Genomic DNA, 24,606 nt, shown 5'->3' with positions numbered 1-24,606 from the left:
TAAAGCTGATTAACTCTGGATCAACCTAAACCGTTCTGTGAGCTTGTTCTACAGCCAGAGCCTCTCAGCCAAAGATGCTTTATCTGTAGTTCCCAGGCATATCAACCTGAGCTTTGTAAACTGCATTATCCAGTAGCAGGGAGCAGCAGTTTTTCTGAGCCATAGAGTCAGCTGCTGACAGAGCTGAGTTCTGACTTGTTAACGGCTTTGGAAATAGGGACTGAGACCTTGAACTGAAGTGTAAGCAGACCAGTTGGTAGTGGAGTTCTTGGTGGCCTGTCCAACTGATGGGTCTGGCAGCTACGTTTTATACAATGTGTCGCCTCTGCATTGCTTTCAATGTCAGTCACATTTGCAGAAAGTTGTAGCGGTCCAGTCTGCAGCTCATAATTTAGGGGCATTCAATGAAAGAGGTATAAACTGGCCATGAATAAATTTAGACTGGAAGTTAGAAGATAAGAACGGCCTTATGGTCCATCTAACCCAGTGTCCTGTCTTCGGACAGTAGCCAATGCTAAGTGTGTCAGAGTGAATGAACAGAACAGGGCAATTATAGAGTGATCCAGCTTCTGGCAGTCAGAAGCTAGGGACACCCAGAGTGTAGGGTTGCATCCCTGGCCATTTTAGCTAATAGCCATTGATGGACCTATCATCCATGAACTTATCTAATTCTTTTTTGAACCCAGATACAGTTTTGGCTTTCACAATATTCCCTGGCTATGAGTTCCACAGGTTGATTGTGTGTTGTGTGAAGAAGTACTTCCTTTTGTTTATTTTAAACCTGCTGTGTATTCATTCCAATGGGTGACCCCGGTTCAAGAAGGGGTAAATAACACTTCCTTATGCACTTTCTGCTCACCATTCATGACTTTATAGACCTCTATCACATTCCCCTAAGTCATCTCTTTTCCAAGATGAAAAGTCCCAGTCTTTATAATCTCTCCTCATGGGGAAGCGGTTTCATACCCGTAATTACTTTCGTTGCCCTTCTCTGGACTTTTTCCTATTCCAATGTATTTGTTTTGGGATGGGGCAACCAGATCTACATTCAGTATTCAAGGTGTGGGAGTACCATGGATTTATATAGTGCCATTATGATATTTACTGTGTTATTATCTATCCCTTTCCTAATGGTTCCTAGCATTCTGTTAGCTTTTTTGACTGCCGCTGCACAATGACCCCACAATCTCTTTCTTGCGTGGTAACAGCTAATTTAGACCCCATCATTTGGTATGTATAGTTGGGATTAGGGTTTCCAATATGCATTATGTTGTATTTATCAACACTGAATTTCATTTGGCGTTTTGTTGCCCAGTCACCCAGTTTTGTGAGATCCCTTTGTAACTTTTCAAGTCTGCTTTGGACTTAACTATCTTGAGTAATTTTGTATCGTCTGTAAATTTTGCCACCTCACTGTTTACCTGTTTTTCCAGATCATTTATGAACACGTTGAACAGCACTGGTGCCAGAATAGACCCCTGGGGGACACCACTATTTACCTTTCTCCATTCTGAAAACTGCCCATTTATTCCTACTCTTTGTTTCCTGTCTTTTAACCAGTTACTAATCCATGAGAGAACCTTCCTTCTTATTCCATGACCACTTACTTTGCTTAAGAGGCTTTGATGAGGCACCTTGTCAAAGGCTTTCTGCAAGTCCACTGGATCACGCCTGTCCACATGTTTGTTGACCCCCGCAAAGAATCCTAATAGATTATTGAAGCAGGATTGCCTTTTACAAAAGCCGTGTTGACTGTTCCCCAACAACTTGTATTGATCTATGTGTCTGATAATTCTGTTACTATAGTTTCAACCAATTTGCCTGATACTGAAGTTAGGCTTACTGGCCTGTAATTGCCGGGATAGCTTCTGGAGCCTTTAAAAAAAAGAAAAGTAGTTAGGAGGTTTCTAACCAACAGAGGAGTGAGGTTCTGGAATAGCGTCTGGAATCCAGTAGGAATAGTGTGGAAAAACATCCTAACTAGTTTTAAGATGGAGCTTCATAAATTTGTCAATGGGATTATCTGATGGGGTTGCCTATGATAGCAGGGGACTGGACTCGACCCAGGGTGTCCCTTTCAGTCCTATGTCCTGTGCTTCTAAACTGAAAGGGAGGAAATTTAAGACTGAAAAAGGGAACATTTTCCACTTAATGTACAATTAGCCTTTGAACCCATTGCCTCAAGATGTATTTGAGACCAAATGTTTAGGAAGATTCAAGAAAAGACTATACGGATAACAAGAAAATCCAGAGTTACCAATCGAAAAGAAAGTAAATATTGGAAGGAATAAAACTATTAAGCTTTAGGGCATAAAACACCTTTAGGTTTTGGGAAGAAACTTCCCTTCAAGTCAGGTTATCCCATATCTGTCTACTCTGGGGTTTTTTTGCACCTTTCTCTGAAACAACAGGCACTGGCCGCTATTGGAGACAGGATACTAGGCTAGATGGACCACTGGCTTGGTCAAGTGTGGTAATTCCTATGTTCCTATGAATCATGCCCTATATGTATAAGAATGTTGTTATTTTATGACAAATATATATAAAGGGCATCATTGAATTATAGGATTGGAAGTAGATGTTGTTTAACATCATGTTTAAGAAGAAAATGTTGTTTCTGTACATTGGTTATTTACCAGGACAGAAAAAGAGCAAAAGTCATTCTAAAAAGCATGTGAAATTTTGATGTGTACCGGGGCTTAGATGGTCTTTTAAAATTTTTTTTAGAGTGGCCAATTGATCTGCCCTGCTGCAGCTGACCCTGTGGTGCTGGTTCTGCAGGCTAGAGAGAGATCTTTCCAATTATTTTGTGCTATCTGTATAGCAGTTCACTTCACACTTAGGAAACAAACTGTGTCTATCTTCTATTTGCTCTCCTCAATGAAGAAACACAGTGGGATCTTGCATGAGGTGTTAAATATATTCACTGATGGGAAAGACAACAGGTTATCATCTCAACAGCAGCAGTAAACAGTTTGCTTAGTCTATCGTATAATCCCTAGTGTGCTGCTTTGCTGTGTCAATTTGTGATGATTGCCAAGATGTTTGTGGTTCAGTAGAATGCATTCTCTTTTATAATGCTGTTCTTCATCTTGCCTAATTAAGGACCTGGTCCAGCTGGGGTTTTGCCTGAGAAGGGACTCTGGAGTAGCCCCTCATGCTGTATTAATGCCAGAGCTCTGTGTTCATGATAGCCCTGTTTCCCCTCGGAAGCCACTGAGATGTCACAATCACTGAATGCTGAAGTTACTAAATGAATGGGGCAGAATTTTCTCATTTTAGATCTCTTCAAACTACAGCGTGTGGTACAGCTCCTGCTGTCCTAACAATGAAACAGCCTTGAACAGGATTTCCTGGGTTCGTTTAATGAGATGCACACAGAACTGAAATAATCACCTCACTTCCTGGAAAGCAAGGAAAATGAAGATGGCAGGGCTACAGATTCTAGACGTTCAAAAGATACATCCCCATGTGGCCAGACGAATAGGGCAGAGTCACATTTTTCTTTTGAGTTATGACAAAACAACCACGTTTAGAGCCAAAGATTACAGACAAAGGACTGTTCTTAGAAGCGCCATGGTTTGGATTTCTAATTGTTTTTACTGCATAATGAAACCCCAGGTAGTTTATTATACAACAGCATCAATTTAAATAATAATGTCTCTGTCATGGGTGTATATTGAAAATTCTAGAATGCCTTCCCCAAAGGCTTATAGCCTGTGTCACATAAACGTTTGTTTTGTTACAAGAAGAAAGAATATCTAAATTACCTTGTTCTTTGTTACTTTTTATAGTAGTCTGAAACCAAGTTGGATATAATATAATCCAGGAAGCCAGTAAGAATATTTTGGGGCTTTATTTTGATCATTTGTATTTGCACGCAATTGACCTTCGGGACATCACACACAGTTTCGGTGTTTCCTCTTTATAGGACCATGGCTTATATGGAACCATAGAATCGTAGAAGTGTGGGACTGGAAGGGACCTCAAGAGGTCATCTAGTTCAGTGGTTCTCAACCAGGGGTATGCGTACCCCTGGGGGTACGCAGAGATCTTCCAGGAGATGCATCAACTCATCTAGATATTTGCCTAGTTTTACAACAAGCTACATAAAAAGCACTAGTGATGTCAGTACAAACTGAAATTTCATACAGACAATTACTTGTTTATACTGCTGTATATACTATACACTGAAATGTAAGTACAATGTTTATATTCTAATTGATTTATTGTATAATTATATGGTAAAAATGAGAAATTAAGCAATTTTTCAGTAATAGTGTGCTGTGACACTTTTGTATTTTTATGCCTGATTTTGTAAGCAAGTAGTTTTTAAGTGAGGCAAAACTTGGGGTACACAAAACCATTCAGACTCCTGAAAGGGGTACAGTAGTCTGGAAAGGTTGAGAACCACTGGTCTAGTCCAGTCCCCTGCACTCAAGTCAGGAATACATAATAACCAGACCATTCCTGACAGGTGTTTGTCCAGCATGTTCTTGAAAACCTTCAATGATGGAGATTCCATAACCTCCCTAGGCAATTTGTTCTAGTGCTTAACTACCCTGACAGGAAGTTTTTCTTAATGTCTAACCTGAATCTCCCTTGTTGCAATTTAAGCCCACTGCTTCTTGTACTATCTTCAGAGGTTAAAGAGAACAATTTTTTCCTCCTACTTGTAACAACCTTTTTTTGCTTGAACACTGTTATCATGCCCTTCCCCTCCTCCCCACCACCCCCGCCAGTCTTCTCTTCTCCAGATTAAACAAAGCCAAGTTTTTAATCTCCCCTTAGAGGTCACGTTTTCTAGACCTTTAATCATTTTGGTTGCTCTTCTCTGGACTGTCACCAATTTGTCCACATCTTTTCTGAAATGTGGCACCTACAACTGGACACAAGACTTTAGTTGAGGCTATATCTGCATGGAGTAGAACAGAAGAATTACTTCTTGTCTTGCTTACAACACTCCTGCTAATACATCCCAGAATGATGTTTGCATTTTTTTTTGCAACAGTGTTACGCTGTTGGCTCATATATAGTCAATCCACTGTAACCTCCAGATCCCTTTCTGCAGTTCTCCTTCCTAGGCAGTCATTTCTCATTTTGTATGAGTGCAGTTGATTGTTCCTTCCTAAGTGGAGTACTTTGCATGTGTCCTTATTGAATTTCATCCTGTTTACTTCAGACAATTTCTCCAGTTTTTCCAGGTCATTTTGAATTTTAATCCTGTCCTCCAGAGCACTTGCAACCTATCCCAGCTTGGTACTTTATAAGTGTACTCTCTCTGACATTATCTAAATCACTGATGAAGATATTGAACAGAACTGGACCCAGAACTGATCCCTGCAGGACCTCACTTGATATGCCCTTCCAGTTTGACTGTGACCCCTGATAACTACTCCCTGAGAGCTGTTTTCCAATCAGTTATAGTAGATCCATCTAAGCTGTATTTGCCTAGTTAGTTTATGAGAAGATCATGTGAGACAGTATCAAAAGCCTTACTAAAGTCAAGATATCCCACATAGCAAGGGATAGTCTAGATCCACGGTGTCCAGTAGAAATTCAATGCTAGCCACACTGCTAGCCACACTTGTGGTTTTTAATTTTTCTTATTAGCCACATTATAAAAAAGCCACATGCATTAGCCACAATTCTATAGCCTATTAGCCACATGTGGCTAGTGACGAACGTATTAGACACCGCTGGTCTAGATAATACTTAGTCCTGCCATAAGTGCAGGAGACTGAACTAAATGACCTCTCGAGGTCCCTTCCAGTCGTACGATTCTATGGTTCTGTTATCTTCTAGGTGTTTGCAAATTGATAGCTTGCTTGTTATTGCATATGAGTGTATGGTCATAGGTGCAGTGGAAAGATTCAGGTAATTTTGCAAAATACTGGGGTTGATTTCAATGACCGAGGTGGGGATTCTTCCTTCCTCCCCTCCCAACTCCAAGCTTAACGTAATTGCTGAATGTGTCTTACCTTATTCTGCAACAGTTGGTTCATGCGTTTTGTCCTGAGCCTTTGCTCAAACTGCAAATTGAGTGTAGCCTGAAACCTACATTGCCAACATCCAGGACGTTTAAACCTCCTGTGGTGGCTGCTCCAGGCCAGTAATTTAAATCTCTTGCTTAGCTACGGTGTTGTAGGGGGATTGTTCTAGCCTGAATCTCTGTGGCCACATTCTCCAGTAGACAGGGTCTCATTAGTCGTAGAAATGTCACCATGGGAGGATTCTAACTATAAAGGCCATGCCTAGAAATTAGCCTTCAGCCTGCCCAGAGACAGACAGATTGCTAGAGCAAAGCTGGGCAGTGTGATGGAGAGCATTGTTCTCATTTATCCCTACAGCTGTAAGGGACCAGGCTGTAGGTGTGATGGAAGCTCAGTGGAAGAGAAAGCCAGAGAGGAAATTTGAAGGGGGAGTAGGGGGAGGGACATAAGGAGGTGGAAGGGGAACCAGGCCAGCAGGTTAAAAGGAAACTCAAGAGGGCAGATGATAGCTTTTACAGGGGTGGATAGAATACAAAGTAGGGTGTTTATGCAAATGAGAATGGACAGTAAATGAATACGTAAATTATGGCGTGACCTCATTTGTATACTCTTTCCAGCTTTCCGAAGCTGCAGAGGCAGCAGGCATGCTAAATTAACATGACAGCTCATCACATCATGGTGAGTGAACGACAGCAATAGAGATGCAGAGCAGAGAGAAACACAGCTGCCTGCATTCAAGCATCCCTGGTCCTGTGTTCCCTGGCTCCCTGAGCTACAAATCATGAACAGCCCTGTCATCCCTGAAAGAGTGAGCAGCATCCCGGCATCCCTGTGTTGTTCTTTAGGGCTTTAAAATAACTAGATATATGACTCTGTATGTCAGTGTAAGTGACTTTTGTCATGAGATTCAAGATTGTTTACTATAGATGAACAGGGAAGGAATTATTGACTATAGATTAGGATGGTGTAAATTATAGCAGTCCTGGATCAGGTCTAACTAGCAGTGCTGTGTTTTAGGCATATTTTCCCAGAGCAGAGAGCTTTTGGGAAGAGCTGAAGTGATATTTTGGCCTTGTCCCAGTGACTTTTTTTGGCTTGATCCTTGCATCTCTTCTGGAATGAGTTATCCCCTCTTGGGTATATAAGCCAACCTAAATTGGATGCAGTAATTTTGTTAGGAGAATAGAGTTCTCTTGCTCTTTAGATGAGTCATTTAGATTATACAGAAGTGTGAGTTACAAACCATTTAGCATTAGAATAGAGCCCTGAGATTGCAGCTATGGTACCTTGCAATATCACCAAGAAATAGCTGGAATGTAAGTGTTAAATAAGTTTAAAAATTATGTACAGCATTATAGTAGTAGGAGCTATGACCGGTAGAGTTAGGGTTGCGTAACAGTTTCCATTTCAAGCCTGTTATCAGTCACTTATTATTTTCTGAAACTTTCAACTGTTGAGCAGAATTTTTACAGGCTTTGGCTCTGCATAAACAGTGAGGTCTTTGGGGGAAATTTTGAACAGAAGCATTTTCAGCCATTTTTGAGTATGAAATTGCCTGAGTCCTGAAAGGTGAAATTTGTCCGGAAAATAGCCTATACTGAGGAAAAGTTCCTTTGCTTTTCCAGGGGAAATTTGAGTTTTGATTTTTTTCCTCCATGTCAGAAGCCTTCCAAAATTGTACTGAGCATGCATTTTAGCTACTTTACCTACGTTTATAAAGTGCACAACTAAGAGAGGATTCATCAATGCATGTGAACACTTCAAAGATAATTATGAAGTGACATATCTAGGAAAATATATTAATACTGCACCTGCATAACAACTTGTGGGGTTGGGGGAAGCATTGGCGTGGATCTTGTAGGGTGCACAGATATTGAGGAGGGCTAATTGTACATTTCGTAAGGAGTGTTCCAAATTTGCTGTGCGCCTCTCAGCATGTGCAGGAGTGGGGCTCTCAAATCTGATCATGCCATTGAAGACTATAAGCTTGATTGCACCTTGTATTGCCACCTCTACGTATGCAGATGCCAACCTTTTTCACCCACTTTGCACATGTGTAGATGACATCACAAGATGTTAGGTGGTGAATAATCAAACGCTTTGCATCCTAATGCATCTGCACAAGGCATCAGAGTTAAGATTGTGCGTATAACCTTGCCAGACTTTTGAGTACTTAGCTGTGTAATCTTAACAACAGTCTATTAAGCTAGCTTTTTGTATGGCAGACTCATCAATATTCACTATATTGATATTAATAAAATAACATGGTTTCTATGTGGTTTCCCCTACAAAGCTGTCATTGACGGTCAGTGGAAGTTTGGTGAGCTGACTAAATGGAGAATAAGCAGTGGAGATCTGCCCTACAACTTTATATAAAATGATCAGTACCAAATCCTGTATTCCTGACTAAACTTCCTTCTCTCTGAGAATTTTGCATGAGTAAAGACTGCAGGATGGTGCTCTTAAAAATATATAGATGGATGGATGAAGTTATTCAGTAATGTCAAAAGGGATCCATTGAAATATCTGTAAAGACTCTGCTGAATTTTCTGGCTCACATAAAACTAGTTTAATAGAATTCCAAGCTTTCAGGGAAAAATAAAGAAATTGTAAGTGGAATATGTACCATGGAATTTTCTTCAAACTAGAAAACACTGGTAAAAATGAGAGCAATTCCATCACCTTGGCTAGTTTCTTCAATATATTCCTTTTTCTTATTTTTCAGATGACAGAAACCGATAAGTCTCCAGATCCTGCTAATGTGGAAGTGACCAAAGGGAATTGCCAAAGTCCGACCCTGGGAGGTGGTATATTGAAATACAGAAGCCGATCCCAAGGTAAAGCAGGCTTGGTAAAAGATATGAATAAAAGACCATATGCCACTGCAGAGCTCTTGCACATCAAACAGAGTGGGCTAGGTGTGAAACCTATTAAGCAGAGCTAGGTTTTATTTCTGTTGGACCTCAGGATAGTTTGGTTTGGATGGGGAATTTGAACTGCATAATGTTTGCATTCAGCAGAGCTTGTTGAGTTGAACCTTGTTGTTGGCAGAATAATGAAGCAAAATTCTGCATTACTGAATTTTATTTACCATTCCTTAAATTTCCTATGTATTTGGTTTGATTTATTTAGAATCATAGATCATCGAATATCAGGGTTGGAATGGACCTCAGGAGGTCATCTAGTCCAACCCCCAGCTCAAAGCAGGACCAATCCCCAATTTTTGCCCCAGATTCCTAAATGGCCCCCTCAAGGATTGAACTCACAACCCTGGGTTTAGCAGACCAGTGCTCAAACCACTGAGCTATTCTTCGCTTGAGGGTGGGGGCCTTTTCAAAACGCCATCACTTTATTCCCATTCATTAGGGCAAAATACTGGCTTGTTTATTGTTACTTAAATCTAAAATAGAAAAAGATTGTCATGCCTTCCAGTAGACTGACAATAAATAGTGTGAAAGTAGTACAACTCCCTTTTACATGAACTCCAAATACCTGAATCACAGTAATGACACATCCTCATCACCATGTCTGTTTGGGATCACTCACTCCTCCAGTCAACAGGCTCTCCATTTATCCAAATGGCTTGCATGTCCCCCCAAGAATTTAGACAACCCATGATCACATCAATTGAAATGAATACTTATTTGTATTTAAAACAGTGTGTGTGTAGAACCACCTCTCAGGTTGAGCACCTTACCCTGTGAATTGTCTTATTGAAATTGGTAGGGTGGTAGCATAAAATACTACGAAGACTCAGTAGGGTGGCAGAGTGACTCTGGCATCCTGTTTGGGAGTCGCATAGGTTGGAGTAGGCAGGAGAGGAAGGAAGATTCAGTAGTTGGCGCAGTAGCCTGGGACTCTGGAGACCTAGGTTCAATTTTCTGCTCTGCCACAGACTTCTGGGAAAGTCAATCTCTGTGCCTTAGTTCCCCATCTGTAAAATGGGTATAACAGCACTGCCTGAGCTCAGAGGGGTGTTGTAAGGATAAAAGATTGAAGTGCACGGATACTACTGTTAATGGGGTCACATAAGTGCCTAAGGGCTTGTTGTATTCCTGTTTGAAGAGGACTATGTTAATGTGAATTAGGAACCTTTCAGTTCACGCCTGCAGAGTCCACCTGAGGAGTTACAGCACAGCACTTTGGTGAGCATTGTTATTCAGATCCCCATAGTCCGGACTGTAGGGGAGTGCAGACATCGCCTAAAGCAGCAGTTCGGGGCCCCCTGGGGAAGCGTGAGCAGGTTTCAGGGGGTCCGCCAAGCAGGGCCTGCATTACATTCACTGGGGCCTAGGGCAGAAAGCCAAAGCCGGAGTCCCGCCGTGGTGGGGCTAAAGCCCACGTCCAAGCAACTTAGCTTCACAGGACCCCCCTGTGGTGTGGGGCCGTGGGCAGTTGATCTGCTTGATACCCCCTAACACTGGCCTGGCTTTTATATACAGAAAAACAGTTGTTGTGGCACAGGTGGGCCGTGGAATTTCTATAGCATGTTGGGGGGGCCCTCAAAAAGACAAAGGTTGAGAACCCCTGGCCTAAAGGTATGTTTACACTTAGGGAAGCATGTAGAGTACAGATGTTGCATGCCCAGCGAGCAGAGTAGATGGTGATGCGTGGCTCAGGCAGGTAGAGTAGAGCAGAGTGCCCTTTACACCTGAACTCTAGGGTTATATAACAACAGTGTGAACGTGGGAGACATTACTTGCAAGTGTAGACAGCCGTGTAGGTTATATACCCTACACAGCTGTCTACACTTGCAAGTAATGTCTCCCGCGTTCACACTGTTGTTTTTAGCAGTGTAGAGTCCTGTTGTCCCTGCTTGAGCTGTCCACTGCCATGTGTAGCTATATGCTGTAACAACAAGTGTGGATGCAACTTGCCTTTCACTGCGGAGTGCAGCTACACATACCCTACACACTGCCGTAAGTGTGGACAAGGCCTTAGGTGGATAGAATGAGTGGTTTCTTCAGGTCGTGATGGAGGCACGTTGATGATGAGTGTGAAAAACTGGGATACCTTTTGGCTAATTACAGGGTGTCCTTCAAGGCAAACGATTCAATACCTTACACTAACTCTACATTCACTTTTTTTTTTTTTTTTTAAGACAACTGGGACTGTTGCCAGAAAGGAAGGCAAATCATGTTTTTTGGCACCATGTTCCTTCTTCCATTCCTGAAAAATTACTTTCAGGATGATGAGACATTTCCAGACATGAATGCAACTACAGTGTCAGCTTTGTAAGCTATAAAGAAAGCTTGCGAGCTGTGCACACCAGTGAGTGCAGTCAGCAGAATTCCAGCTCACTCTGTTTTTATCTCATTTTGTTTACTATAGCTAATCACAGAACCTAAGATTTTTGCATTGGCCATAGATTTTTAAAGACATTTTTGTCAGCATGAGATGGAGATGGGAATGCTCCTACATCTTTTGAATTGTATGCAGTGCACATCAGTAATTGATAACAAGCTAAATTAACTCTTCCATGGGAAATTATTGAGCTACCCAACTGGATGCTGCTCCGTAGTATGGTTTTATTTATGATATACAAAACCAACCATCACATGGCTTGTCAGAATTAAAAGGTGCTGCTGTTTGTCTAATAAATGGTATTCCTGGTTTGTCCCTCAGGGGCTGGATCCCGTTTAGAATCTGTGGGAGAAAATGATGAACTGACCGTGGAGAATGGTGAATCAAATTATGAAATAGCAGTGAAATATTCCCGGGGAGGGAGAAAACATTCTCTTCCCCAGCAGCTTGAATCCTCAGGAACAAGGCAGGTGAGTGGTTATACTATTTACTCTGCCTAATAATGATTTACAGCCAAATTCCCAGGTCCTTACTCAGTCTAAGGTTTTTCCTCAAGCTGCTAGAAATGATTGTAACAAACTGGGGCTGCATAGGTGTGTCATGGGGAATTGACCCCAGGCTTCAGCACCTACCACTTGAGCTAAAGGAGGACTCCTTTAGCTGTGAGGAAGTAGAAGGCTGTTGTAGTTGCTGAGGGAAACAGAAGTACTGTGCCAGTGTAATGCATGAATATGCTGTAGTTAAAGAGCTGTAACTATTTAAACAAACAGTGTGTTTCTTTCTTTCAGTTGATGATGGGATAGTTGTTACTTCAGAAGATCATGACTTCTATAGATCGTGAATCTACACAGTATCTCAGTTTACTAAAAAAAATATGTTAACTGTTACATTATAAAAGACGTTAAATAGATATAACATGAAATTCTGGCCACAGTGAAGTCAATGGCATTAGGGCCAGGAGTTTATCACCAGATGTATATTTTAATATACAATAGCCATTTTAATTTTTGTCTAGTCCATGACTATATCAGAACTTTTCCCATGAAGCACATTGGTGCCTCTTTCATTCAAACAGAATGAATTAAATTTAATTTCTGATGTTCGTTAGGAATACCATATTGTGAAGAAATCGACCCGCTCACTGAGTGCAGCTCAGGTGGAATCTCCATGGAGACTGGCCCAGCCGTCCATTATTTCCAACATTGTCCTGATGAAAGGACAAGGCAAGGTGAGGATTTTAGCATCGCATCACAAAGGCCTGATCTTCTGGGCCCAACTCCCACTGAACCTCAGCGCCTGTGAAAATCAAGCTCTGAATGTTTGTTGAAGTAAATCTGTCATTTGCTTGTTTCATTCTATGTGATGATCAGTAATAATAAACACTTAAGAGCCAAGTTTTGAAACCTGAATGCCTAAGTCATGCCTGCAAAATATGAATGAGGCAGAAACGATATCTTCCTATGTCTGTGTGCAGTATCTAGCATGTTGTGGCCCAGATCCTGATTGAGATCGCTGGTCACTATGGAAATATAAATATTAAATAAGAATGAGTGCATGGTTACAGATATGCATGCAAGTATGCAAAACAGGTATTCATTCAGCTAAGTACTTGTTTGCATTCGCAATAGCCCACTTTGCACAAGAAAATCTGTCTGTTTTTATACTGTATCTGCCTAGAACATTGTGATAGCAGAGGTAAGTCAGCCAATCACCACCCTTACTCTGAATGCCTAAAAATTATAGAAAGTCAAGAGTCAGAACCAAGACTGGAATCTAGATTGATTATTTCCCCAGGCATTTCATTAGGCCACAATGCCTCCCATGATCTGTGTGTGCAATATCATGTTTGCATGTACACGAGGTGCTAATATATTTTACAGGAGCATCCTGAAATAACTTCATCTCGTACTTATGATACTAGTGTAACAAGCAGAGTAGTATTTTTAATGGCCATATTTTTCATGAAGTAATAATTCTGAAGGGGTTTGTTTATCTCAATGGCTGTAATTCCCATTGATAGTAATAGGACCAAACCATCTACAGCATAGGCTGCAATTCCCACTGTCTCTTGTAGATGAAAGGATGCCAACAAAGTAATAGGAGTTACGTGCATTTACAGAGAGGGGAATAGACTCTGGGGGAATGTTTACGTACATGTCTTTAAATATGGAATTCGCTATTTACTTAAGTAAACAAATGTTCACACACACACTCACTTTCTGCTAACATTACAACACTGACCTTATGTCATCTTTTTACATTTCTCTCCTTCCTGAGGAAGTACAATATCTGTGATAGCAGAATAAATTGCAGTTAATCCTGGATATGGGTCTCTTGGTTGGGAATTCCACAATCCATCAGTTTAGGAGGCTGCTGTTATAGTTGGAGAAGTAGAAATGACGAACATAAAACCATGGCACCATGATAACATGAAATAAACTTTTTCTGTATTTGAGGATGACTATGACAACTTTCAGGCTGAGTGATACTATTAGAGTGAGAGTAGATCAGGAGGGGAGAGTGGAGAATAAAATCACAGCATAATTCACCATCAGCTAATTAGATTGTCATGTTTCCTTCCTCTTGGACTATCAAACAGCCTTTATGAGATAAGTGATAACACAGTTGGGTGCCATCAATATATCACTTCTTCCTGTCTCTTTAGGGTCTTGGATTCAGCATTGTGGGAGGCCAGGATTCTGCTCGGGGACGCATGGGGATTTTTGTGAAGACTATCTTCCCAAATGGAGCAGCTGCTGCTGATGGAAGACTTAAAGAAGGTACTAGAAGCTAAAAACCCATGCTGTTGCACAGGGGTAATTCATAAACTTGTGTGTTTTAAAAAAAAAAATTTAAGCCCCAAATGGCTGAGAACTTAAAAATTGGAGAGTAGCAGACTGCGAATCTGTTTTTTGGTCTTCTGTGGGTGGTTGTGTTGATTTTATGTCTGGGGGTTGTGCTGGGAGAGTTGTGTGGATTTGCACAGGTGGCGAACGAAGGGGGTGTGCTACAGTAAAGGGCAATGTGTTTTGGGGATTATTGGTTATGCTGTTGTGTGGGTGGTTGTGCTGGTGGATTTGTGTGGGTGGCAGTTGGGTGCGTGGGTGTTGCAGCTGGGACAAGTAATCCATCATCTGTGAAATCTCCCTCAGACAGCCAATTAAATTGTTGCATGAAAATGAGCTGTAGAGTAAGGATGACGATTGGTTGAATTATCTCTGCTATCACAGTGGTCTAGGACTCTTGGCATGGCATAAAGGCGTGCCTTACTGTAGCTGTACACCTCATGGTGTAATTTGTAAAAATCAAAATGGCTGAGAACTTAAACACTGGACAGTAACAGACAGCAAAAGCTAGTGGTGACTCAGTTTGGTGATATTCTAACAAAAGTAGCTCTCAGCCATGCTTGTAGCTGCTTCCACCACTTCACACTGATTCAACAGACATTTTAGGCCTCAGAATGACACACACAGAGTCACATTCCTGGAATCTTATTATATAGGTAGTGGGGAGAATCCAATTCTGTGTAAAAGGCCACAGAGCCAAATTAGTTCAACACAGCTGAAAAACCATAGCTGCTCACCTTACTTGTGCACCTGGAAACCAATGGAAGGGTATCAGCATGTGAATTCATCTTATCAATCTGTTCAACAAGAAAGTTGGTCAGACCACTCAACCTACTGGGTTTTTGTTGTGCTTTATTAGAGAACAAAATAAAAGAAGGAATAATCCCCAGGAAGCCTTTCCATGCCTGGGGAAGTGTACAGAGAAATGTACTTCAGAGGGTCGATTTTGGGATCTTGTTGTTTAGTGTTTTTGAGCACCCAAAATGCACAGGACACCTTCATACAACATATGAGAACACCGTCCCTGCCCTGCTGAGCTTACTGTGTAGCTCTGGCATGACGAGAATGGTCTAACCAGACACAGGGTTGGAAAGAGGAGAGGAAGGACAAGAAAGACAATAAGATCATGCCGCTAGTTAGTAAAGTATGGACATGGCCTGATTTATTAGCACCTTTCCTGCCTTTCAGATTGGCTGTATAGATTCACATCGATTAGCCATGGCATTGTGTGTGCTCACATATAAACTGGTTGGTAAAGGTACCAACTGACCATGGGTTTAAAATGCCGGTTTACATAACACTGCAAGTGCCGTCTCTTCTGCAGGAAGGCACTCCTATGTAATCTTTGTGCACTGGCCCTGAGAAGCCAATAGTTATCAGATATCCCATAAACCTAAAATCCTCCACTAATCAGAGCTTGGGTATTCTGTTCTGCATTGGATTAGGAAAAGGTGGAGATGATAGTGCTCTGTCTAATTATGCACAGATGTAGGGGTGTGTAAGACTGGAGAAGAGAGATCTGGATCTTGCTCTCTTTTTCTCCCTCAAAAGAAGTAGCTCAACACAGCAGGTTGAAAGTATTGTGACCCAAAGCCTTGTAGTACTAAGCAAGCAGACATAGCTCTGGGACTTGTTTGGGGTGAAGGTGTCATGGACTCTCAGCCACCTCTGTGTGTTTAGCTCGCTTTTCTCTCTGAACACTCTGTGTACTACGTAGAATGCCATTAGTGTTCTGTGTGTGGGCGTAGGGCCAGCTTTCTCTGTATGGCCATATGGGTGCCATAACATTATGCTCCACTCTGATTCCCAAACTCCTGGGACGTCCTAGTATGGGAACGACGTGAAGAGACCGTGGGCCCCTTTTAGACTCCACACTGGGAGTTTCCACTCCAAACATTCTGACTCCAATTAAAATCCAGAATATTTTCAATTGGTCTGTTATAATAAAAATTGAAGGTGAAGAATCACGGTTGAAGAATATTCTGTACTCCACTACTTCAGCACTATATTAACTACAAAGGCCTTACGGCAAATGGAAATAAATAGAAAACAATTAAAAGCTTTTTTCAGCATAATAAATCAGAAACAATGTGGTAGCCCATTGCTTTGCTAATGTCCAGGAGCAGTCGTGTATCTGTCTACTATACTCTATCCAAGTGTAAATGCTGACTTGATTTTTGTATCTGATTGCCAGGGGATGAAATTCTAGAAGTTAATGGAGAATCTTTACAAGGGCTGACCCATCAGGAGGCCATTCAGACGTTTAAGGTAACAGAATTATAGACACAGTAAGAGAGAGAGACTGTATTTCTCATTGGTTAACAGTTTAACACCATGGTTTTATTTTCCGCTGCCACAGTTGACTGTACAGATGATTCACTGGATGATGCGTTATTGTGCGTCAGGTGTCTGTATAGTCTAATAAGTTTTCTTCCTTTTTTAGCAACTCAAGAAAGGTGTAGTGACCCTCACAGTGCGCACGAGACTGCACAGCCCGAGCCTCACCCCATGTCCAACTCCCACTTTAATGAGCAGATCAAGCTCCCCAAGCTCCAGTGTGAGCGGAGGAACTCCTGCACCTGGCTCTGAAGACGGAGACACTTTCTCCTCGTGTCGCAAAGGCCCAGGACCAAAGGACAGGATCATCATGGATGTGACACTCAACAAAGGTTAAAGAAAGTTTATTACTGCTCAACTGGTTAAACTAACTTGGAAAACGGGTGTTATCCATCTGAATGTGTTTTCCAGTGAATTCCTAGTACACAGGCTAATACTTTCATCCTAACACATATTCCCACACCAATTTCATCCAGAGATTCTCAGCTTGTTCAGTCTGCAAACCGCAAAATGACTGAAAAATCATCATGTGACCCATCATATCCAAGAGTCCTTTGTAAAGTTTCCACCTTTTTGATCTGCAACCAACAAAATAAGGTTGAGGGTCTTACGAGGAGAAGGTCCTTGTGCTACTGGGGTGGGGAGGTGGTGGGATGGGTCAGGTGCCGCTGGGGTGAGGGGCTAATCTGTCTGGAGGTTTCTCTGTAGTTACTATTCCTGTAGACGCTAAATGTTCATGTTCCTCTCATAAACCTCCACAGAGCTATCACTTAAGCTGCGCAGTGCAGTCAGAATTGCCAGTGTATACCTATCTAGTTAATGCATGGTATTTTCAGTGGTTACGAACCATAGCACATGGGAATTTTCAGTGCAGCATCTAAGGAGCAGTGATGGATGCATCTCAGAAGGTTCAGAGCTTCAGATGAAAACTGAAATGTCTAGACAAAACGTTCCTGAAAAGCATCCTTTCTTGTGAGATTTCGGATAATTACTGCTTCTGTTAGGGTTGGAGCCCATTAGTGGAGAGGGAGAAAAAGTGAAAATGAATGGGGAAATTAACTGAACCCCAGAAAACATTCTCCTTCCTCAACCAACTTTCTTCAGGCCCTTTCTGTGCCAGACCTTGGTGGCAGGTACTTAAACCAGATAGCAGAATTTAACCAAATGGTAATGGAAGTGAGAAACATGGTTTAAGTAACTTTCTTGTTTAAATTTCCTAGAATTCCTCTAGACACACCAATTATATTTTATTATGTACACTATGGTGTTACATCTTGAGACAAAGCAGATGCCACATTATGTTCCTGATGATAGAGGTATTTTACAGAGAGATACTGTAAAGCAATGTGTGGCTGAAAGGTGGTCATGGAGGTGAGTAGTGTTGGTCGTGGGTGAGGTTGAAGTTGATCCTCTCACTCATAGACCTCCTAAAAGCCATTAAGGATAAATATTTTCACTTCTAATTGCAGTGTGGTTTTGGTTTCCTGAATGACACCCCAAAGACCAGCTCTGAAACAATGCACTATTCCTGGTTATCAGTGTGATTGGAACATAAACACTCATGTGTCCTGTGTGATTACAATCAAAAGGGACTAAACAGTTTTTCCTCTTTCTTTGTTTGTTTTTTGCAGAGCCAGGGGTTGGGTTAGGCATTGGTGCCTGTTGTCTCACACTGGAAAATAGCTCTCCAGGGATATACATTCACAGTTTGGCCCCAGGATCGGTGGCTAAAATGGATGGTAGATTAAGGTTAGTTATGAACTGAAAGCAAAAACATGCTGGTGTACGTTTACAACATAATGTTGAAATTGGCCTGAATACTCATTTTCAGCAATGAGGTCAGTTCTTTAAAAAATCCATTTTAGTTGGGGTTTTTTGATGGGTGACTTAGATGATCACAGCAAAATTAGTAAGAATATGTACGTTAAAAAATTACAAAGGAGTATTTAAAAATACCTAAAAACATTTCAAAGCCTTCTTTGATATGATATGGACAGTTGCAGACTCCTGGGGTGGCTGTTTTAGTGATTTCAAGGGGCAACACAGCCTAATGATATATGTCCAACCTGGAACCAACAGGAAATGAAACTTAATGTCAAGTGTCAGAGCCAAAATGAATCAGCAGGAGATTTCTGTAGCTCTGTTAAAGTTTAGTCACCTAAAACTTTCTTGAAAAGAGCTGTGGGAATTTTCTGCAGCAGATTGCGTCTCTGGTTGCAGCACCAGATTAAGTGACCGGAAATTATTTTATATTCCACTCTGAGTTTCCTTATTTGGCTTAAGAACTGTTGGGTGAAAATACAGCAAGGTCCTTCCGGCTCCTATGTCCCTGCCTAGCTGATTCAGCTTGGGTGGAGTGCCCAGGCACACTTATATACTGTGGAGAATGGCTCTGTGCCAGCCCCATGTAGGTCAATGCAGAAGGCTACAACGGAGATGGGCCAAGGCTGAGGCCACAAGACTCACATTGACATTAATCCTGAGCCCAATATAGATAGGGTGACCATATGTCCTGTTTTTAAAGGGACAGTCCCATTTTGGGGGACTTTTTCTTATATAGGCGCCTATTACCCCCGACTCCCTGTCCCGTTTTTTCACAGTTACTATCTGTTCACCCTAAATATAGAGGTGTGCAGCAGTACTGCTCAGCCGCCCTAGGTCAGGGAGAGGAGGGGAATTTCACCACCTCAGTCTCTCTGCACTCCATTTGCATAGAACCTAAATACTCTTTTTATATGGGTGTAGTGGATTTCACGTATTATGAGGACCTTGAACTAGTAACTTAGTCCTGGGATAAGAGAGGAAATAATTTATTGGTTGTAACCCTGACAAAAATGGTCAAAATTATTACCAGAAAAGCAATGTATTTTTTCCAGGAGACAATATTTTAATATTCGCTTGCTTACCTTTAAACCCAAAATTTCAAAAATTTCTCTAGTTTTAGCGATGTCTGTGTATAACAGCTGCATCATTTATTAGGGTATGTGGCTGACTATATCCATTCATGCATCCCAGTTTTCTAGCTCACTTTTTGAGATGATTTTTTGTGAGACATCTTGTCTCATCAGCAGTTTTTGATTCCATATGGTAAAGCTGTGAAGGTGGTTTTGATTTTGGTTTCACAAAGCCTCATTAGTCAGATTCTGGCTTTGCAAAACAAGAGAGGGTTTGGATTCAGATCCTACTTATCTGAGCCCCCTCGAACGTACGTGTGTGTGTGTGTGTAAATGGTTCCAGATTTAGCCCATTTCTAACTGTTCTATGGTTGCCTCTTTGTAGATAAAGACTTGTGTCTTTGGATTACTAGGCTATGCCTTTCTAAACATACAGACTGTCAAAGCAGTGAAAAAATTGCACAACGCACACACCAAAATAGATTGTGGACTATTGAAATGATGTTATGTGACATCAGCTGCCATTTGAATTTGCTTCTGGCGGTTAGACTTTTGGTGAAAACTACATTTCAGTTAATCATCACAATTGATTCAAATTAAAAGGAAAGTTAATTAAAGCCAGTAGATTGTATGAAAATCCCTGTTAAAGAAGATGTTTCTAATAATCATGGAAAATGCAGCAGTAATATCTCTAGATGATTATCCTTTTTTGAATGGTTCCAGATGTCGATACTCCAAGAGCTGTCAAGAATGAAGGAACTGAAATTAACAATTTACAGTCCTGTCACAGAAGAGGCATTGTTTGATCAAACTGGGTTCTGTTACCTCAATTTCAAGGGAAAATGGGGTGCCTCTCACCCAATTTCTCTTTAGTTCAAATTTCGAAACAGTTTCATAAACTCATTTGTTTGGAGCCTGTTAAAAAGGTGCTGTGTGTTTAAGTAATCAGGATGGTGGTAAGGAATAACCTGTCTGCATATAATGTTTGGCTTCTGTGCTCAGAAAACAACAATACCTACAACTGGAGCCAAAAGTTCACTTTCACTCTAGTCTGGTGCAGTCAATTTTATGCACTGATGAAATATACTGTGTTGCACTGACAGTAAGTGCAAAAAAGAAGCATTGGATCTTGCTAGTGGTTGCAGTGAAGTCAAAGCAGTATCATCATGCACGTCAATGGGAGCAAGAGCTGGACCGTTTTTTCCAAATCAAATCTCTTCCAGATATGTGTCTTTGAAAAGTTTGGCCACTGATCAACAGTCCAAATGTTTTATATGAGACAGATGTGCTAACTGGCTGTATTTATCTTTCTAGCCGGGGTGACCAGATCCTGGAGGCAGATTCAGTGAGTCTGCGCCATGCAGCACTAAGTGAAGCCTATGCCATTCTGAGTGAATGTGGTCCGGGTCCAGTTAGCCTTATCATTAGTCGTCATCCCAATCCCAAGGTGAGGAAAAGACAGTTTCGTATAGTTGCACATTGCTTTCCTTTGTTCTTGCAATCTGGCTGTGAATGTTTGAGATGTGGCGTATGGAGAACATTGTATTTTCTCTCCAGGTAATTTCATGGACTGTGTAACACAGGAGGTCAGTCCAGATGATTGTGATGGTTCCTTCTTATCTATGAATCCATAGTTGTGTTGGAACTTTCTTGCAGCATTGGCACTATCCACCAGTTGTGGCTTTCACTGAGCACTTATTTTTCTGTGAGATATTCCAGTTGTCATGCTCACTGATTTGTTCACAGTTGGACTAAGTGACAAACCTATGAATTTGAAGCTGACAACATAAGTACTGTACATATCACCTTCATTGTTACAGTCACTTTGGGTGGAATTGAATTTGAACAGTAGCTGCCAGGGATAAATATCAGCAGATTGAGTCGATAAACTATAACAAAATAATGAATACAGCACCTTTTAAAAATGTTAACCTGTCCAAACATTGAAGTTTTCCTGTAGAAGAAATGAATCCATGATGTCTTGCTTCTGCAGAATCTGTGCCAGGGGAATTTTAAAATGTCTGCATTTATAAAGTGTATAATTATTTTCAAGCAAATTACTTCTTTTATTGGTGATGAAAGATAAGAGATTCCTTCATCCAAGCAGTATGGAATAATAACTTGTTTTATTTTACCATCCAAAGAATTTCATGGGCATATAAAACCTTGTAGGCTGTACAGGAATGTAGTTGGGAAAATATTTGTTTTAGGGAGATCAGGAAAGCTTTGACTTTTGAATTCCTAAATACAAATGGAAACCTGTTTATAAGGCACAAGTGCTCTGAATTCTAATTTGCCGTATTGACCAGAATGATTTGGCATTCCTATCCTGGAGGTAACAATATGTAGCTTGAGAAAAACTTGTAATGTAGAGGCCACAGGTGGTATTTATTTTCTGACAATTCAGATGTACCGATGATAGGCACTAGTGGGCCTCCATACAAGGCTATTCCGTGATCACTGCCAGGGCTTCTGATAACTGAAGGAGAGGCAGTTCATCTATTGGGTAGAGTAGCAGTTCTCAAACTGAGGTCCTGGGAACCCAGGGAGTCCTTAGAGATTGCATGGGGGGTCCTCAAAATGCCAACAATCACACCAATGATAGATAGACTCTGCAGTAAGAAGCAGGCACATCCATCTCACTGACATCTGTAAGTACTCGGATGCTCTTTTCCTTAAAGCATTACTAACAGTACATGTTTATATGAAGTACACATATACCTTTATCCATCAGTTTCTCAGTTCGGGGTCCGTGATTAACATTAACATGAAAAGGGGTCTGTTGACAAAAAAATGTTTGAGACCTTCTGGGGTAGAGCAAGGGACAGGGAGCCAGAATTGGGCCCAAAATGTAAGACCAGCAGAACAAGTCTATGTATTGTGTTGGACAGTGTTGTAGTTCGTTGACTGCAGTATTATAAGGCACCTTTTACCATGAGACTGTGAACACCTTGAAACAATTATCCAGGGAGTGCAAACTCTCCTCCCTGCCCTATCCTCATTCATCTAAATTGAGTGTTGACTCAAGAGCATAATGCTGCCCTTTCAACTGCTCATTGGTTGCTGATCACTTCAGAAGCTGGGGTTGGAATGATTCTTACATGGTGGTGGGGATTGGGAAATATAGTGCGAAGAAAGACAAACCCAGGTCAGGCACCCAGGTTCACTAGTGACACTTAAAAATATAGGCCTCAATGAAGACCATATTCTACCCTAGATCTTTTCACTCTCCTTCAATTAATATCACTGGGGATCTGCTGTGCCTAGATTGCATATATGTAGCTGTGAATTTATACCCCAGACCACATATGCTAATTAATAATTGCATTTGTCCCTCTTCACAGAATAAGTTTGACACTCCTGATGTAGACAGAACTGAAAAAAGAGATCTTTCTGGAGTTGGTATTTTGTTTTTTCTTCTCATTGCACAAAAAAGGCATCCTACATAACATAAGGACAGCCATGCTGGGTCAGACCAATGGTCCATCCAGCCCAGTATCCTGTCTTCCAGCAGCGGGCAATGCCAGGTGCTTCAGAGGGAATGAACAGAACAGGCAATCATTGAGTGATCCGTCCCATTGTCCATTCCCAGCTTCTGGAAAAATGTTGGACCTTCCTGGACCTCACATATACCGTAAACTCTATGATGAGACAATAGCACAGAACTCTCAGCTTGGTGTGGGGAAGGGGCTATGGCATCTTCACACCATCTTTGTACCTCCTAAATCCTGGTTGTTCCACGATCTGCAGTATTATTTAGACCACTGTTTAAGTGACAGCATCCTGTCCCTGGCTGCCTGTGGTCACAGTGCTTCCCAGAATCTCCCCAGTTCTGCGGCCTCACATAGTCCCCCTCACACTCCTCATGCTGGACTTGCCTTTGGATGTCTTCATCAGCTCCCGCCCCATGGAATCCTCCCCAGCTGGATCCGGGGCTTTTAAGGCCTCTTTATACCACTTGAGACCTTTTACAGAAAAAATGGCAGGAGTGTGGGTGAGGCTCTTGGTTAATATTTCTCAGCTGCAGTGCCATCCCACGGTCTGAAAACAAAGATATTTTTGTTAAGGTTCATGTTGTTTCATACATTTTTTATGTTTAATCCCCCACTTCATCACACAAAAGCTCCACAGAAAGTTTTGTTACTGAATATACAAGCTTCAGTATTTTTATGTATTTCCAAGAGAAATACCACAAAGGTTTTCTTTCTTCTGTTATTGTTAGTGGATGTGGCATTTAAATTATGTTTAAACTGCTGAGTTTGCTTAGGGATAATTCAGATCCTCTTAGTTCAAAGCGGTTCAGCTTTCTGACCTGTCTCTGTGCCGAGTTATAATTCATGTAAAGTTGAGTGAATTGAAATCACGTTGGGGCATATCTCAAACCAGAAACCTGGGTTGTTATGTATTCCTGCTCCCCAGCAGCTCCAGTTCTAAGACTACATATAATGTCTTCTAGAAATTTCTGAGGGTGGGTGTGTTAGAATAATCCAGATATTTCAAATGCAACATGTAACTGCAGTGTATTTTTATATGCGGAAAATATTACAGTTACCAATTACCGATTTATTTATTTATTTGGTAAGGGGGGGGGTGTTAAGAGAAAAGTCAGCTAGTATTTCAGGAAATCTGGCATTTTCATACTTTTTAATTTAACATGTCTTTTACTGATGGAATATTTTAGACAAATTGCTGAATATTTTAAAAAATTAATATTTTCATATACATTTCTCTAGAGTATGAAGGTAGCGAGCTACTTGGATAAAATGCATGGCATGATAATGTTGTTCGCTTTATTTATGCAAGCCTGATGCAACTTTTTTATTTAACATTTGTGCATTTAGTGTGACACTTTGACATCTTTGACTTTGTAATAGGCTGGCCATGTTTTCCTCATACCCCTTCTAAAGAGACCAGCTCAGGGTCACAGAGGAAGTCTGATTCAGAGCTAAGACCAGAACTTGAGAGCTCTTCACATTCCTTTGCGCAGACCTCTAAAACAACAATAAATCTTGACTGAATATTTGTGATGATCAGTGCTCAGACTCTGATCTTAGCTGCTTATGTTCTACAGCAAACTCACATCATCTCTTTTCTACTAAAATTAGGTTTCTGAACAGGAGATGGATGAAGCAATCGCGTGCACCACTCATCGAGAGAGCAAGGATGCCTATCCCCCTCATGTCACAGGTAGCAACATGTTCTTTTTCTATGTTGTGTCAATCTGTCCATTAT

The 24,606-nt window shown here is 41.2% G+C and overlaps 1 protein-coding gene across 1 annotated transcript in view; it reads left to right on the top strand.

Moving 5' to 3' along the window:
* PDZD2 (PDZ domain containing 2) overlaps positions 1 to 24,606 on the top strand; it is a 327,010-nt gene that overhangs the window by 261,970 nt on the left and 40,434 nt on the right. Inside the window, exons 8-16 of the mRNA XM_084629338.1 lie at positions 8,719 to 8,830; positions 11,619 to 11,767; positions 12,406 to 12,525; positions 13,963 to 14,077; positions 16,338 to 16,411; positions 16,587 to 16,812; positions 18,112 to 18,229; positions 20,689 to 20,821; positions 24,480 to 24,561. Coding sequence (XP_084485464.1) covers positions 8,719 to 8,830; positions 11,619 to 11,767; positions 12,406 to 12,525; positions 13,963 to 14,077; positions 16,338 to 16,411; positions 16,587 to 16,812; positions 18,112 to 18,229; positions 20,689 to 20,821; positions 24,480 to 24,561 — 1,129 coding nt within the window. The remainder of the gene's footprint in view (positions 1 to 8,718; positions 8,831 to 11,618; positions 11,768 to 12,405; positions 12,526 to 13,962; positions 14,078 to 16,337; positions 16,412 to 16,586; positions 16,813 to 18,111; positions 18,230 to 20,688; positions 20,822 to 24,479; positions 24,562 to 24,606) is intronic.

This window comes from Lepidochelys olivacea (assembly GCF_965140295.1).
Source record: "Lepidochelys olivacea isolate rLepOli2 genome assembly, chromosome: 5".
Classification (NCBI taxonomy): domain Eukaryota; kingdom Metazoa; phylum Chordata; order Testudines; family Cheloniidae; genus Lepidochelys; species Lepidochelys olivacea.
This window is presented reverse-complemented; position numbering and strand designations above follow the sequence as displayed.